Genomic DNA, 17,252 nt, shown 5'->3' with positions numbered 1-17,252 from the left:
AGCTCAGAGAAGAGAGGCCGAGCCCAGAACAACTGTCTGCTGTCCTCCTGACACCCTCCCCTACACCTCCCCCTCTCCGTCTCAGTCTCCCAGCGCAGTCGACAAACAGCCTGCAGCTACTGACCCACACCGACACAAGCAGCCCAGACACTGGCAGCCAGGGAAGGCTGAGGGGGCCGGCCAATCTGTTACAGCCAAAACAAGCCTCTCTGAGAAAAGGAGAGCAGAAAAATATAAAACTTAGACAAGGGGGAGAGTTTGGGAGCTGAAAATAACACTTCAAAAAGCACATTTTCTGATCTGTGGGAGCATCTACTTGTGATAAATCTGAGATCAGAGGCCTAGCTGTTGAAGGGGTTAGGGTTAGGGTTGACTGTGTGTAGGAATTTAACCAGCTCATCATCCACTTAAACCGAACACACTTCACCTACACAACTGCACTTCATCACTCTACATCTCCGGCAAGCCACTTCCCAGTGACTCATTCAAGCTGGCCTTCCTGCTCCAAGGTTAAACACGAAAAGAGGAGCAGCCTATTCCACGCAAGAAAAATGAAAGTTAACACTGACTGGAATGCACCTGGAAACAGGAACACACAGGTGGCGCACACACCTGGGCTGAAATGAACAGCTACAGATTCAAAAACATGTCCACCCTCATAGAGACGCAAAACAAACACACTCTTACATTCCCCGTAATTAAATCTGGCACATTTGAGAAAAGGGTGTTATGTGTTGGTAACAAAATAACGCCCATCACACGTCCCACACAGTCCACATGAGAGAGCACTGTGAGGACCGTGGAGACACACTTGGTGTCCATCAGCGGACAGCTGTTGCTCTTCAGGCAAAACAAGGTGATATGTAATGGTTTATTTGATATTTTGCCAAATGTAGACCTGCACAACAAAACTGAAAAAAAAAAATTGTTTCAAATGTATTTGTGCATTATGTCTCTCTGTGGGCTGATAACTGGCTGAATTCACAGTAAATACAGTAAAAAAAAAAGAAGTTGGTCTATTGAACTGGCTGCTAATGGTGGCATATTGTCAAAAGATGACAATCTGTCCTTTTAATGTTGGTTTTATTGTGAAGCTCTTGTTAATTAGTTGGAAAAAAAAACCTAGCTCCACAGCTCAGTAGTTGACCAGGTCCAGCCCATGCATTGGGTTTCCATGAAGCTGGTGTGATGATCATTTCTATGTGTCTTCATTCTGCAACACCCAGTCATGTTTGAAATGACTGGGTTCCTCCCTGACTACCTGTGCTGCTTACTCCTCCCTGATACGCTGCTCTGGTTGACTGCTGACAGGTTTCTTATCCAAAATACAAGCAATAGCACCTCTTGCTTTGTAAATTCATTTGTTGGTTCATTGCACTAGAGGCTGAGTTTATAGTTTTACCTTAATGACTCAAGTGTTCTTGAATGAACGTGAGTGGCTCTGTGAGGCTGTACTTAGGTGCTGTGGTGCTTTGAGCCAAATGCTAATGTCAGAATGCTAACATGCTCACAACGACAATGCTAACATGTTGATATTTAGCAGGTATAAATTTTACCATCACCATTACCATGACAACACATGCTGCGTTCAGTAAGAGCAAGAGCAGAAAAAACACCCGTTACTCAGACCTCACACATCAGTGCAGGTTAGGTGTGGTTAGCCACACTACCTGGATTAGCTTCCTTTGTTGTGCTGTGTTTGTAGCAGTTCACTGCCAGATGAAACTAGATACAAACAGTGTAAATCTCCTTTATCAGCTGAAGTAGCTGTCTGTGTGGTTGTAGTGTCTATATTGGATTTTATTTCAGTGTAACAGCCTGTGGTGGTGTACTTGCAGCCATTTCGCCACCAGTTTGTTGACACCTCTGTAGTTCTTTTCACCAAGTGGGAGATATCTGTCTCTACATTATCTGTGCTGTACTGAGGCTAGCTTCGGCTAGCTGGCAACAAAGCTACAGGGCTTTATCCACTGGAGTCACCAGGCGGTGTTTCACAGCCGTTGTGACAGAGTGGGAGAAGCAGTTTTATTGTGTTTTCTCCAGACTGTGTGAAGTGGTCCTTGCTTTATGCAATACAATTAACAAAATCTTTCAATTTGGCCAGTTTGCTTTACTGACTTTACTCCAGCATCTCCTATAATTAAACTTTATAAACTGCAATATGCCATGATTTCCTGACCTGTGAAATATGGTCGAAAACAGAAATAGCTGTCCAAGATGGCAAACCTTACGTGCTATAAATCGCTTACGCTTGTGCATGAGCGATTCACATCGTTTAGTGACTCAGATTGTGTTGTGACAATATCATTGTTGGACTTTGGAATTAACCCTGCATACTTGTGGTGTCAGAATAACCTGAGAAATGAGTTTTTGACTGGGAAAATTCATGCAAATACCTCCTCAAGATGGAACAACAACTCAGAAAGTCTCTGAAATACGAGTTGTAACAGTTGTTGTTTTAATGCTCTACAGAATAAAATACAGCACATCTCCTTTGTTTCAGCTATATCATTTCCACATTCTGCCTTAAAAGCACATGAACTCACTGAAGTTGGAAGAACCACCTCCCAACCTGGGAAATGGGACCATCTGAGGAGCATGTGAATGCAGCATAAGAGTTAAGTGGTGGGCTCTGACAAATCAATACCAGGCTATGAAAGTCAAGGCAGCATCACCCCGCCACAGCCACTCCACATTTTTCATGTGAATATTGCTTTTCTGGGCTTCTGCTTTCTTTGCACCATTAAAATCCTCTAATATATGACCAGTGTTTGTTCTGCACTGGCCTCCAAAGGATCCAATATTTTCTCAGCTGGTGCTGGAGTGTGGTACTGTGAGGGATGACACTAAATATGCCTTTGTCTTTATTACGCCCAATATTAAGCTTAGACTTCACAAAAGCTTTTCATCTTAACTCTGAAACCACACAGGTAAGGTGAGGTCAGGTTAGGTGTGGTAACAGGCAGCTGCCATGGAAATGAAAAAGGGAAAGAACTTAGACTATCTCACTGAAAAGTCCTACAATGAAGACAAACAGACTTTATTTAACCTCATCTGCGGTGAGCCACGACTTGCTAGTGTCCCAGAGTGACCAGATTCACAGTCAGAGTTGAAAACAGGATTTTTTTCAGTGTTTGTAACATCAAAGGGAGAGAAGGAGCATAGTGCAGAATAGTGGAATGACTGCTGCACTGAAATCCCAAGATGAAAGAGCTGCTGTGTTGGCCTCAGACTGTGAGTAACTGCTGAGGGGAGGGGGGGATGAGGGAGCGAGGAGAAAGGTAGGATGGAAGAGTATTGAAACAGACTGGTACAGGAAGAGAAGTGCTGAGGTGAGAAAGGTGGGGGGGTGGGGGGGGGGGGCTGCTGGGCAAAATAAGGCCTGATGTGGCCACCTTGAGGATTGTCCCTAAGAGCTTTGGGAAGTGCAGGGAGGACAGCATCACAGTAATCCAGGGTAGAGAAAGCTGACACTGATGCTGGGGACATGAGATGGGTGTAACAGTGTTAGATGACAGCTGTGGTGGGGCTACGGAAATCAATATCCTTTTAGTTTCAAACCAATATTTCTCTCCCCACTCACTGTTAAACATAGAGAAGAAAAAAAAATCTAGAAAGCAGCTGTGGCTCCTGTAAAATATGTCTGTTTCCAGGCAATAGGACAAGGAGCTATATTGTAAATATGAAAGGTACTATATCACTAAAAGACATAATCAATATACATTAAAAAGTTAAGGTTCCCAAAACATGATATTTCTTTAAAAATCTGGTAAAACCCCTTTTAATGTGTATGGATGTGTATTAGTTACATTTGCTTCTATGTAATAATTAAGATTTCAAAGAGGGAGTCTGCAGGTGCCACCCAGCTTTGACCTTGACAGTGACACATGGTGCAATCGAACGTCAATCCACAGCTCCACCTTGTGGGCATGGTCGCATTCTGCAAGAGGGAGCACACAATGGTTGTGATTCATCAAACGTCTGAGGCCACAAGTCCCAGAGCACAATCTGTATCGTTGTTCCTGTCACCCAAAATTACATCCCAGAGTCATGTCGACACCCTGATGAGCTGACCATGAGATTCTGACCAAAATATAGTAACTGCAGGATTTTAGGAGATGGGACCTGTCCACCTGAGTGAGATCATCACAAATGTGGCGCCAGATATATATGTAATCTAAACGGGTTGTACTTCCCCCACTACTTATTTTAGCTCACACCCCAGTGGAAGAGAGGAAGGAAGGAAGGAGAGAGGCAAAAGAGGTGCCAAAAGAGGAAGAGACATAGAAGGTCACAGTAGTAGCTGTGCCACCACGGTGAGTAAGTGTGTGTGTATGTGTGTGTGTGTGTGTGTGTGTGTATCAGTGTGAGCAAGAGAGGTCTGGATAGGACAAAGAGGACGCGTCTGCCCACACAGATGACCAGAGGGCAAGGAAGCCAGCGAGATAGTGGCTGCCAAATAATCCAACGACAGCAAGACCGCCAGCCGGAAAGTCAGCCAGCTACCCATGCACCGTGCACACACACACGAGCACACGCGCACACACACGTACACACACGTACACACACACACAGAGTCAGAAAGCCAGCCAACGATCCATGCCTGCAAGATGTGTTACTTTTTGCTGCCAATACCAGCAGGCCAGCAGGCAGACCGAGTGCATGCAGACACTTCAGAGCTGCCTTTAAGGCTTTTAGCTCTATCACTGAAGCACTGAACAATGTAAATGGATGGGGAAAACTTTTACCTTGCTTACTGTGGCATAGACAGCATTGTATATGAAGGATTCATGTTTTGCAGGAGATTCTCTACAGACTTTTTTTTAATTTGACACTACTTACAAATAAACCCTCCCGCTGCTTTCTGAAAGTGGAAATTTAAGGGTATTTATTTAGTAGGAGAAATACAGACACTCCATAAATGCTAGACTTAATCCAATTTAACGCATTAGATGAGTTAAACTATTCAAAAAGTAAACTCCACAGCAACTTCCTGGAGGTGTCTGCACAATGTGATAAACGTAATTCAGCCACAAGGACTTTAAAGCAGCACTATGTAACTTTGGGAACAAGAAAGAAAATATACTTCCTATTACAAATGAAAAGTTTAATTCATTAGAAATAAAACGCAGCCATTCTCAATTTAACAAAGTCAGGGGTTTTGCTGCTACAGCCTCACTTGGTCTGGTATGACCGGCAGCTTCTGATGGCTAAGATGAGCAAGGTATTGTTCTGTGACCAACATGGGTGTTTACATCGATATAAAACAGGAAAAAAGCAAATGCACACACTGGAGAAGCTGGAACCAGAGAATGTTCTGCATTTGTGCTTAAAAAAACGTTAAATCAATTATCAAAAAAAAAAAAAAAAAAAATAAATCAATCCCCTTATCAATTAATTGTTCTATTTACCATTATCCTGTAACTGCCAGTCTGGCTCTAGTCTGCAAAAGTTAGATAGAAAGTTAGTTACAGTTAGAATTAATACATAGCTTTATTTCCCATTATAAGCTGGTTAACATACGAGAGAAAAGGTGGATGGTACACACCCAAAGATTATCATTGTTGGCACGTCAGAGACACTAAAATCACCTCAAAGTGATTCTCTGATTAGAACAAAGACTGTTCAGTGCTAGTGGCCTTGAGACAGAAATACTTTTTTACTACAACGCTGGATAAACACCAGAACTGTCTTCAGTTTAGCATTTCCCACATGAAGTGTTGTGCACCCTCCAGCTTTAAAGAATCTGGTTTTCTGTGAAGAACAAAAACAGGGAAACACTCTGTTAATTCTGTATTTTTGAGGGTTCATCATGTTCTGTGTTTTTTTGTACTAGTTTTATTTTATGGAAAAGTGTGTGAATGCTAACAGAGCTTGAATAAAAATACATAAGACAAATTAATATGATTTCAGTTTTGATGTAAATGAATAAAAGTAACACTCTGTAGTGAAAAACCTCTGTTCAATGGCCTTGATTATTTGTCAGACTATTTGAACATCTAATCGGCTTTTTAAACATCTGGTGCTACAGATCTGTCTCCTTTTATATCCAAAACTAAAAGAGAAGCGTCTGAAAGTAGTTTTCTTCAGAGCACTTGTCTTGATAAGGGTTATACTAGCTATTTGCTGCTTGCGTTGCAATTACTATACACCTCCCAGAGCCATTTATTTGGATAATGTCCTCATGGAGACGAGTGTGCTGAGCACCAAAATAGGCTTGTAATTAAAAAGATGCTGGGGATTCTGGACAAAAAATAAAAAGAAGCAGAGTGAGTTATTAAGGTCCTTCCTGCAGTTTAAAAGCCAAACAGCACCTGGATGCTGCTTCCTTCTATATAACTACCAAGTAAGAGCCTCAAAAGAAGAGAGAGACAGGAGTGTGCAGGCAAGCACAAACTAACATGCACAGTGAACAGATACAGGCACACACTTTCATGCACAGACAGACAAAGACACACACACACACACACACACACACACACACACACACACACACACACACACACACACACAAACGCCTACACAAACACATACACAGTTTACACATCGGGTGAGGTAATGTTCCCTCCCTTCTGCCCTCCAAGCACACTTCCTCTGCCTGGAATAATTGCTGCCTGGCTGCTTGTCTGGGGGAGCACACAGCTCCGTTCATTAGTTCCTCTAAATATCAGACACGGCATCACTTTTAAAGGCTTAATTTCTCTGCAGTCACAGCCCCTCTCTCTGATCCTCCCCTGTCGAGAGCTGCAGAATATGCTCCTGTTCTCACAGGCATGACCTAAATAGATAAGTCGTAAATGAACAGCGCCCTTTCTTTTTGGCAACCGTGGAGAAATTAACGGACACAGATTAGAGCAGACGAGAGGGAAAAGGCTTGTGGTGGGAGGGTGTCTAAACTCAAGTGGAGCAGCAGTGAGGAGACAGCAGTATCCATTTTCTTACAAAGGCGGCAAAACAAGACGACTGTTTCCATGGAGACCAGCAAACAGTCATATTTCTTAAGGGACCGATGCGGCGCTTAATGATTGGCTCATTCAGATGCTGGAGACACAGACCTGAGGGAGATGGTCTTAGAGGTGTGAGGACAGGATGTGCACTGGACCAGGCTGGCAGTCAGACACAAACAACGTGCAGCCAACCTCCAGCTTGTCTCCGTTTCTCATGCTACACTAGTGAAGCTGAGAGGGACAAGTGGGGGGAAATGAAGTGATGTCATGTACATGCTGCCAAATACCAGTTCAGGTATAAACCCACCACAAAACAACGAGATGAATCTGAAATTAAAGGGTTACCGCATAGATTTCTGCTCACGGATTTTTTTACCCTGGCTCATCACATACAGGTTTACATGTGCCAAAATTCACTGGATGTGTTGTCAATTAAACTGGAGGTGGTCAGAAATATATTAGGACGCATTAACAACAATGTGTATACACCATGTGTCTCCATCTTCATATGAAGAAACTATGTATGAAACCAAAAGGGCTGTCAGCAGCTTGGGTACTAATTAAATAACCAGCTTATCAAATGGCCTCTTTAACACATGCACTCTCCTCTGTAAATGCTGTCGCAATTTCACAGCTTCGTGTTTGAAATGGACCACAAGCTGTTTTTCCAAGAGTCGCCCTGGCAGCCTGCTCCTTCTTCTATAGGTCAAAATGTGAACATAAATCAGTCACATTAACAGATGCGGCACACACAAGGTTATGGTCCATCTAGGATCACGCTGGTTATCCTACATGCTCCGACTTTTTCTGCAAAAGCTTCTGTTATTTCTGGAGGAGGTTTGTTAGACGGTAGACTGACAACAGAGCTGCTCAATCTAAAAAAACACTTAAAGACAAACTACTGATCTCTCCGAACGAGTTAGTCAGGTTAGTTGTTTTGTGTTCAAATCCAAGAGCAGGTGTTTGAATTATAAATAAGCACGAAAAAATTATAAATAACCACCACAATTTTAATTTGGAAGTGTGAGCTTATCATCCTAGGTATAACTTGTATGTCATTTTTATCATGTTGTTGCTGTTTGACTTGAGGTGATTTCACTGACAAAAACATATGACACATCGTGTCAGTTTGTCGACAATATAACGCCATCTTGTCTCATGTAATCTGCTGCATGAAGCACTACAATAAAAATAGGCCTGTGACTTTATTGTGTCATTGACATGTTTGCAGTTGTGAGTGATTTAATGCTCTTCTCATAGTGTCACCTAAACTAATGCTAAGTTTCACAGTCTCACAAGGGCTGCCTCAGTCGCACCACAACCAACGGAGGAGATGGTCATTGTCAAAAAGTAACACATATGTCCTTGTGCCTGACTCCATGTGCACACAAGACACACATATCACTTCCTGTCCCGTCCTTGGAATATACAAGGCAGGTTTTATTAGCACCTCTTTCTGTCTTTTCTGTCCTTGACAACATGACACATCATCCTGGATATTCGTTTTGAGGCTGACAATGAACAGAGCTATAAAATGTGACTGCTGGTTGAAGGATAAGTCAGTAATGGCGTGTATGGTGTGTGTTTATGTTGATGACAGGGAGGCAGAGTGTGTGTGTGCGCCACTGTGTATAGTGATCAGAGTCTAACTGTTGTCGTTGAGCATCATCTTATGTCTGTTTTGTTATGCCTAAAATTAACAACTGACAAGCAACTTCCACAAATGATAATGTTTGAATAAATTTATGATATACAACGTCTGGTCCCACATTTTCTGATTGATGATGCTGACCCTGCACAAACAATTAAAATGCTCAGTTTTCCCTCTTTCTCTGCTGCCTGGATGATTAACTTGCCTAACATTAGTTGAACGATAACACACTGTAGAAGGTACAAGGCTACTGCACAAAACACAAAATGTCACTATCGATAAAACAGCACAACAAGAGTTGGGTTAATATACTTGGACATTTTCTGAGTGTGTGTGATTGTGCATCGGAGTCGTGGTCAACATACCGTCACCTTCTCTAAATCAGCTTCTGAGGAGGTGGGAGACAGGGGGCTGATGGGACTGAGGGAAGGGGAACTTCCGACACTGGAGACGTACTCGGGATCAGGAACGTACAGAACCTGCAAACACAATCCATGTCTGTATTTACACAGGCACTGCCTTTGTGCACGCACACACGCACGGTGAGAGATAAAGGGAATCTCTCTCTCTCTCTCACACACACACACACACACACACACATACACACACACACACAAACAACCAGTCTGACAGGACAAATCACATGACATCATGTAAAGAGCCTCATGCTATTGACAAGGATAAACAGAGAGGGGGAAAGTCAGACTCATGATGGATGTTAGAATTAGCAGTGATGGGAACGAGGCATCGAGGCTTCATGGAGTTAGAACACAGATACTAAATCTAGTCGATGCACATTACTTTCCATAAATGGCTGCAACTAATGAGTTTTTTCACTATAGATTAACCTGTTGATTATTTGCTCAATTAATCAATTCATTCTTTGATCTCCAAAATGTCAGTAAATAGTGAAAAGTGCCCACTGGAATTCATTGATCTGAATCTGTCCAACAGCATAGAACACAAAGATATTTATCTGAAAACACAGAGGACAGAAAAAATCAGCAACGTTTACATTAGATAATCTGGAAGCAGTTGATTTTTGACAGCATTGCTTACTTCAAATAACTGATTAATCAACTATTTGTATCTATTTCTATATTGACGGAATATGTGCATCTCTTTGCTGATATGAACACATACTAGCTGTCTGTTGCTATAGCCAACGATGTGTAATGTAGCGGTAAAAAAGGGGAAAAACTGGCTGTTCAAAGGAATATTTTACTATTGTGGGAAAAAAACCTAAATTGTTTTCTTGTTGAGAGTTGGAAGAGAAGATTAATGCCCCCATTACATCCGTTTTTAAGGTATGAAGCAGCCAGGAGACATTAACTTAACTTAGAATAGAGACTAGAAAAACAATGAAAACAGGCCCTGTCCAAAGGTTAAAAAAGTCTGCTCACCTGTGAGGCTCTAACTAACTAACATGATATATCTGGTCTGTCCAAAAACAAAATTTAACAACAGCTTGTAGTTCACAGAGCCGTGAGCTGTTTCAGTTTGCACCACCTCTATGACTGGTAACACTTTTCTATTTCATTATCTTCATTCTGTTCTTTACCTTTTGTGCTTCTGTTTGTTTTTGTGGTTTCTATATTTGGTGGGTTCTCTCTCTATCTCTCTCACCATCCATCTATCCATCCATTCATCCACCCACTTCCTGTTTCCCCTCTTTATACTAAATGAAGATAACCTAGCTGTAGTTTCATATTTAGTCTACAGACATGAGAGTGGCATCAATCTTCTCATCTAACTCAGAGGAGAACTAAGTATTTCTAGTGGTGGAGAGTGACCAAGCACATTTACTGAAGTACTATTTACTGAAGAACTGTAGTTTAATCAGTTTTGAGGTACTCTGCCATTTCATCCTTACACTCCACTTCAGAGGGAAAAGTTATTCAGTATATTGTTAGAAGTTACACACACAACAAAACAAAGAACCTATACAAGGGTCATTGACATGACGTGCATATTTTTGTGTCAGAGTGCATTACTTTCCTTTAAAATAATTTTAATTAATTCATGACATGCATCATTTTATTCTATAAAACTGCTGTAGTTTGACCATGTTTTCAGTACATTATAATAATGTATATATTTTATATTTTGGCCTCTCAAACCACCAAAATGTCAGGTGGCGCAACCATCCAAGTTAATGAACAGCCTGAGAGAAGTATTAAATATGATATTTTAATAATAATAAATTCAAAATAAATACTGTGGCATGATTTCATGTTTGAGACCTTTCAAATAAACTACATTCACAGATATTAATAGTTTTAAAGGTGTTAAGATAATTCAAAAACTTCTGTCTGGGAATTTGTGTATTGTCAAATGTCAGGGTGGTGCAACTGTATACATGCATCTTTTATTCTGAAGTGAATAGTTACAACATCAAACAGGATATTCCATCAGCCAGAGGACCCCAAGTGATCTTAATTGATGAGTGAAAAGGTTTGTAGAGCTCTCTCAAATATTGATAAAAATAGCTACTTTCAACTCATAGTTGGGCTGGTCTACTTTTCATGTCAGGTGGTACAATCAAGGTAGAACTAGGAAAATGTTATTTTATTATAAAACTCTTCATTTTATTAAAAAACTATATGTATGAACTTGCTAGCAAAGGCTAAAGGTTAAACAGGTGTGTAAGTAGAAGCCTGTTTAATTTGAAATTAGCTGCAAAAGTCAGGTGACACAACTGAATCGTCAGGTGGTGCGACCAGGTAAAATATTTATTTAAACCAATAAATGATAGGTTAAAGTGAACAAATGGTTGAAAACTATGAGGTATATAGCTATTGTATTAAATAGATTTGATTTCATTTGTATATTTATATACAAGTTTTTCTGTATTTAAATGTAAAATTGGATATTAAAAATATTAAATACCTAGCCACTGAAATGCAAGAATCTTAAATTAGTTAACAAAAAACTACAGACACACTCAAGTATACTTGCCAAACATTTCACTTAGAATAAATAGAAGGAAATAATATAAATCTGGTTGCGCCACCTGACATTTTTCAGGTGGTGAAGTTAAAAATACAGTCAAAAAATGAATTTAAAACTTGAAATGCTGTAACACAAATAAGGCTTGTTGAAACACATTATTCTAATTTCTAAAATATGCATAATATCCATTTTAAAAAGACTTTTTTAAAAAACATTTTTAAAAGCTTTATTTGTCAGTGACCCACAATATGATACATTATTACAGATTAAAGGCCCTGGATGAGTTATTGTAGCTGATGAGGCTGGAGTGGTGCAAAACTATGCATGCTGGGATTTATGTGAGGTCACCAAGTACAAATAAGATTGATAAAACTAATTATAAGAGCCACAGAAGTCCTGAAAAAAATCCTTATACAGTGCTTTAACTTTGATTAAGTATATTTTGCTGGTAATGCTTTTAGCATTTTTACTAAAGCAGAATTGTGAAAGCAGGACTTTTATTTGTAGATAGAGAAGTTTTACACTGTGGTGGTGCTTCTTTTAGGTCTAAATACTTCTTTCACCAGTTCATATTTTCCAAATTGTCAAACTAAACCTTTAAGAGAGGACCACTACTCATTAATTTCATATAATACGAACATGGAAGACAATTGCCTCCTCTGGACTTGCACTATGTCTATTGGAGACTTTAAAGCTCTGAATTTTCTACATACGTTTTTTTTTAGGTTGTACACTTTTGGACTGTACATGAAGCAGACACAGGTTTAGGGTTAAAAAGGAGCTGTTTTTGTTGTGGTGTAACTTCTGTCTCGGTCGTGGAATGTGAGGAGAGATGATGGTTCAACAAGGGCTCTCTACACCCTAGTGCTTGGATGCAGCTCAACTCAGCATTCTTTGCCGAGAGCCGAGTTGGGGGATGCCAGCGGGTTTGGCGTATGTAGCTCTTCTCCATTCGTCTGGATTTCATGTTGTTGCCAGGAAATACAGCGACAAAATATGATTGTGGATGTTTGTCACTTTTCCCTATTAAAAAACAGATTTAGAATTTGGGTCTGTTGCTGAAACAAGCAACGAGAAACATGAAGCGGAACGTGAGCCAGGGAAGCTGGCAGTGTGTTTACCGGGCTAAAGACTGGTGGCTTTTGTCATCCTGTCGGAACTAAAGCATCTTTGGGAGAATTTAAGGATCACACATATTATTATACCTTTTTAGAAACAAAATAGCTCCTTCGCAATGAGTTGCATCCTAATGGGACAAGTGACACTGTAATTAGCAGGCAATTAAGTGGGGATACAGATAGGAGGGATGTGGTTAGTGAGTCAGCAAGTCTCAGAGAGAGGATACACACATGCAGCATGTGATGTTCCCTAAAAACCCTCCATTTCCAATTCTTCCGTATGAATTCCTAAATCCAGGAAATGTTTAGTTATTGTGGGAAACCACTGAGAATTGATGTGAACAATACGAGACTGAGCAGTTAGTGGGTGGCTGTGGATATGAGGTTGCTGTAGGACAGTGAAGAGGTGATGAAGCTGAATCTGAATCAGTGAGGGCGTGCACGGCGGTTCACACCTGGCCAGGCACCACAGCTCTGGAGAACAGCTTGTTCAGCTGAACCAGCTCGTTGGGTGTGGTGTCGAACTTGAGCGCAATGCTGTTCAACGTGTCCCGCGATTCCACCTGGACCACAAAACAAGAGAGAGGACACAGAATCACACTCCTGCTTCTGTTTGGGGAACTTCCGTAGAGCTGTGAAGGGAAGACGTGAGGATGTGACAGAGGATGAGAGGCGGACAGAGAAAATATGATCAACAGAGCTGTGCAATTATCACTTTAAAGGTTTTGATGTGGCTTGTTTTTTTGTTTTTTTTGATGTTAGATTTTGGGATGTTATGAAAATTAAAGCTGTCAGCTGTTGACCAGGAATAGATTCCCATGGGATGCTGCTGGAAGAAATATGAACTGACATGAATGTCAGCAGCAGTCGTTTTATCTTCAGAAGCATCATGTAGCAACGTGTACCTTTTCTTTAAATTTAATATAAGTAAGACAAGGTCTAGAGCTATGACTATGGGTGAAAACAATTATTTTTGTTATTTATCAATCTCTCAATTATTTTTTCAATTATATACTTTCATTTATCATTTAATTTATCAATCATTTAGTCTATAGAGCACCAGGAAATGTAATGTAAATGCATGTAAAACATCTTAATTAACTCCCCACACCCCGAGTGATGCTTTCAAATTGACCATTTGCTAAATCCCTCTCCACCTCCCGCGAGCAGCGATCGTCCTTAGCAACCGCAACCAGGCACAGCAAGTCGGTCAAGGTTTGGATTTCTCAACATCCTAAAGTGATGTATCGTGGGCTGTATTAAAAGTGATACTTCACAAAATGTCAGGAATAGATTAAACTGTATGTTCGTCACAATAAGCAGAAGTTGTTAGTATGTGTGGCTACCTAGATTACTACCCATAGTAGTAACCAAATTTTACTTCCAAGACCAAGAGGGAAGAAGCTGGCACCTCCGCTGTGCAGTAGCTGGTCCTGATGCTATTATATTAGAGTGTGGGCTAGCCTTAGCAGCTGGGTCCTGCTCTTTACTGTTCTTCTCTTCATCCTAAAGGCTTTAACTCCAGAATAATGGTCTGATATCATTATTATTATTATTATTACATTATTACACTTGTTATTCTTGTACTAACAGTACTGCAGTACAAGAATAATGCTGAACAGTGTTTAGCTTCATGTCTTTAAGCACAATATCATGCATGTAGCCACCAAGTGCTTATGTAAGACAGGGTTCTTGTTTTAAAAAAAGTCTGGTAGAAACAATAAAATCTTAAGCCTTTACAACCAGCTGATGGAGCTAACAATAGCTTCATTAGGTAAAATATGCCAGCAAGAGTTGTCGTTTAAGCAGGCAAACAGTTCGACAGTTGCTACCTAGAAATGAGCTGCTGTTGTGTACCTTTGTCTGGAATCAAGGACCCATTGTTGCATTGCTGTGCACGAATAAAAAAACCTGATGGGGGGTAGCAACAGTAACTAAGGTGGGTGGGGCTTATCAAACTCTTTTGTTCAACCAGCAGCTCTAAAGCCAAAGATATTCGATTACAATAGTATTTCTTCTTAATCAATACCTGAAGAGACTGATTGTGAAAACTGTAGTTGAATATTTTTTGCTGGTCAATTAACTGATTAACCGACTAACCTGTTCAGCATTAACCGAGTGATTTAATTCACTTTGACAGAACACATCATCATGAACCATTTTAAATGTACAAACAAGCAGAAGAAAATCACGTTAGTTGTGTTTTCATGCAGGTTCCTGCTGTTGTGGCTACACCCTGTGCTCAGCTGCAGCACCGTGCTGTGTGACACAGGTGCTTCTGCTTGTCTCCACCAGTTACAATCTATACAACAGAGATGTGCTCCACGTGTCTGAACTAGTTAAGCATCTAATGTGCCCAGTGGGAGTTTCTACCTTCCAAATAAGGATGACAACCATGTCAAAAAAGTGCCTGCGTGTGTATGAAATGTTGTAAACGTGAAAAAAATGAGCTCAGGGGAAAGAACCCTTGAGAACCAGGCAGGCAGGGCTGACTTTAAGCTGTGTATAATTAGGACAGGATAATGGCACTGTGTGTATTAGTGCAGCAGTCATGGGACTCTCTCTCTCTCTCTGTGTGTGTGTGTGTGTGTGTGTGTGTGTGTGTGTGTGTGTGTGTGTGTGTGTGTGTGTGTGTGTGTGTGTGTACAAAAACACCAAGGAATGACAGATTTTACAAATTCCAAACATGGTAGATCCATACTCTAGCAGGAACAGACAGACAGACACACACACACACACACACACACACACACACACACACACACACACACAGCGCAGTCACAGACAGGTAGTTGAATAAGGGGAACCAAGACAGACAAGCTGGAGCATTACTAACTCTGAGTCATTGTGCGTGAGGTTGGTAGTCACATAAGACACGATCAGGATCATGCATGAGGCTGCACAAAATACAGAAACTCAGAAGCTGTTTGCAACTGAAGTGAATGTCCTCACTTTAAATATCACTAACTGCGACGTGCACCAACTCACGCTCCAAAAACAGACTGCAGCATGAGTTCCGTCTCCAGGTAGCAGCTGAAAGTCATTGTGAAATGAAAACAGCTGAATCTTTCACTGTGTTACATGGGTGTCAGGCAGCAGTTTGTTACACAAAATCCCTCAGCCAAATCAAAAACAGAGAGATGAAGTGTGGAGGGCTGGGGAGGAAGTCATACTTCAAATATTTGAAATACAAAGTGTACTTGATTTAGCAAGTACAACAGAGCCATATGGGATCATCCTCAGAATCTGTGGCTCAGAGCGGCGAACACATCGAGCAGGCATCAGTTAGCATATGCAAAGTATGTCATTTAGCCTGTTAGCTTGAGTTTGAAATAGGGTAGGGCTTGGAGATAAGGACGAGGGCTGGGGACATGAAGAATGTAGCTGTAGATATGATATGAAGTTGAGTACTTTGACAGGTTTTTATGTCTGGGACAGATTTTTGTCACCACGATAGCATCAAAACTGTGCAACATACAGTTACAAAACTTTACAGGTGATTACAGGTGCTCATGTAATAATGAAATAAATATGAAGGAGTACTGATGGATCAGAACATAAACATGTTGACGGGCGTCACAGCTGGGGTGATCCCACTGCAAGATGGTCTCTTGCTGTCCAAAGCTTCTTAACTCAAACAATGTCTCATTTTAGATGATTATTAATTATGGTTATTTAAACTGTTTAAAAATCTAACTGGATTTAGGCAAACTCCAATCCCAACCAGATTCATCCAATCACTCATCCATAATAAGGCTGTGGCCAAAGCAAGACCACTGCAGACAGCTAGAGGAAGAACAACATTGATACTGTGTCTCTAGGAAAACTTCTCATTGTACCGACAATAAAGTCACATGATAAAAGAGCTGATGGTGGCAGAAATCCAGCAGAAACTGTTAGTTAACGAATAATCACCAAGAAAGTACAGTGACAGTAATGCTACTATGTCACTTGTTTTGGCTCATTAGCTTTCTGAGCTGAAACATCTTGTGATGCAGGTCACTTGCTTGCAGCACCATCCTCCACTGCAGAGCAAATTCAAAGTGGGGGCATGAGCATGTTTAAAGTCCAATATAAGACTAGTTTTAGTTCTGAAACCAAGAATTATTGTAATGTTGTTATTGTAATAAATAATTGTTAAGTCATTGTTGCTAATCCATAGCTCGTCTATTAAGACTACACTTGCAAGGGTTGGACAAAGCTGGGTTGGGATGTTGCTAAGTGCTAACCCAGGCCCAGATTGTGGGCTCCACCGTACCCTCTGGGAGAACAAACTAATCAGAGCTGAGGTCAGTCACGTTGCTGGTATACAGTCTCCCTGACTCAGCAAAGTGTGCAACTTTGTTTGGCTGACAGTGAACAAGGCAGAGCAGGAATGCATTGTGCAGTATGGATTGGGTGGGGAGGCTGTGCTGGGCTGAAGTGAGGTGGATAGGATACAGCAGTCTGACCTGCAGAGGCTTCATGGTGCGCAGGTCTACACTGCAGAAAAGGACAGGATGGGTGGAGCTTGGCTCTTCTGGGATATTCTTGGCTAGTAACTGGTTGTAGATAGATGTCGTGGTTTTAAGTGAAGCAAAGACA

At 41.0% G+C, this 17,252-nt stretch overlaps 1 protein-coding gene across 5 annotated transcripts in view; it reads right to left on the bottom strand.

Annotated features, from left to right (window-relative positions):
- oxr1a (oxidation resistance 1a) overlaps positions 1-17,252 on the bottom strand; it is a 167,404-nt gene that overhangs the window by 23,449 nt on the left and 126,703 nt on the right. For 3 of the 5 annotated variants that reach the window (XM_071468218.1, XM_071468220.1, XM_071468219.1), the window contains 2 exons: positions 13,124-13,231; positions 8,964-9,077 (listed from right to left, as the gene is read on the bottom strand). The exons of the other annotated variants lie outside the window; for them this stretch is intronic. In XM_071468218.1, coding sequence (XP_071324319.1) covers positions 8,964-9,077; positions 13,124-13,231 — 222 coding nt within the window. The remainder of the gene's footprint in view (positions 1-8,963; positions 9,078-13,123; positions 13,232-17,252) is intronic. 5 annotated transcript variants of the gene reach the window in all.

This window comes from Trachinotus anak, unplaced genomic scaffold, assembly GCF_046630095.1.
Source record: "Trachinotus anak isolate AG129_WGS33_773 ecotype Australia unplaced genomic scaffold, CSIRO_AGI_Tana_v1 ptg000032l, whole genome shotgun sequence".
NCBI classification, from domain to species: domain Eukaryota; kingdom Metazoa; phylum Chordata; class Actinopteri; order Carangiformes; family Carangidae; genus Trachinotus; species Trachinotus anak.
This window is presented reverse-complemented; position numbering and strand designations above follow the sequence as displayed.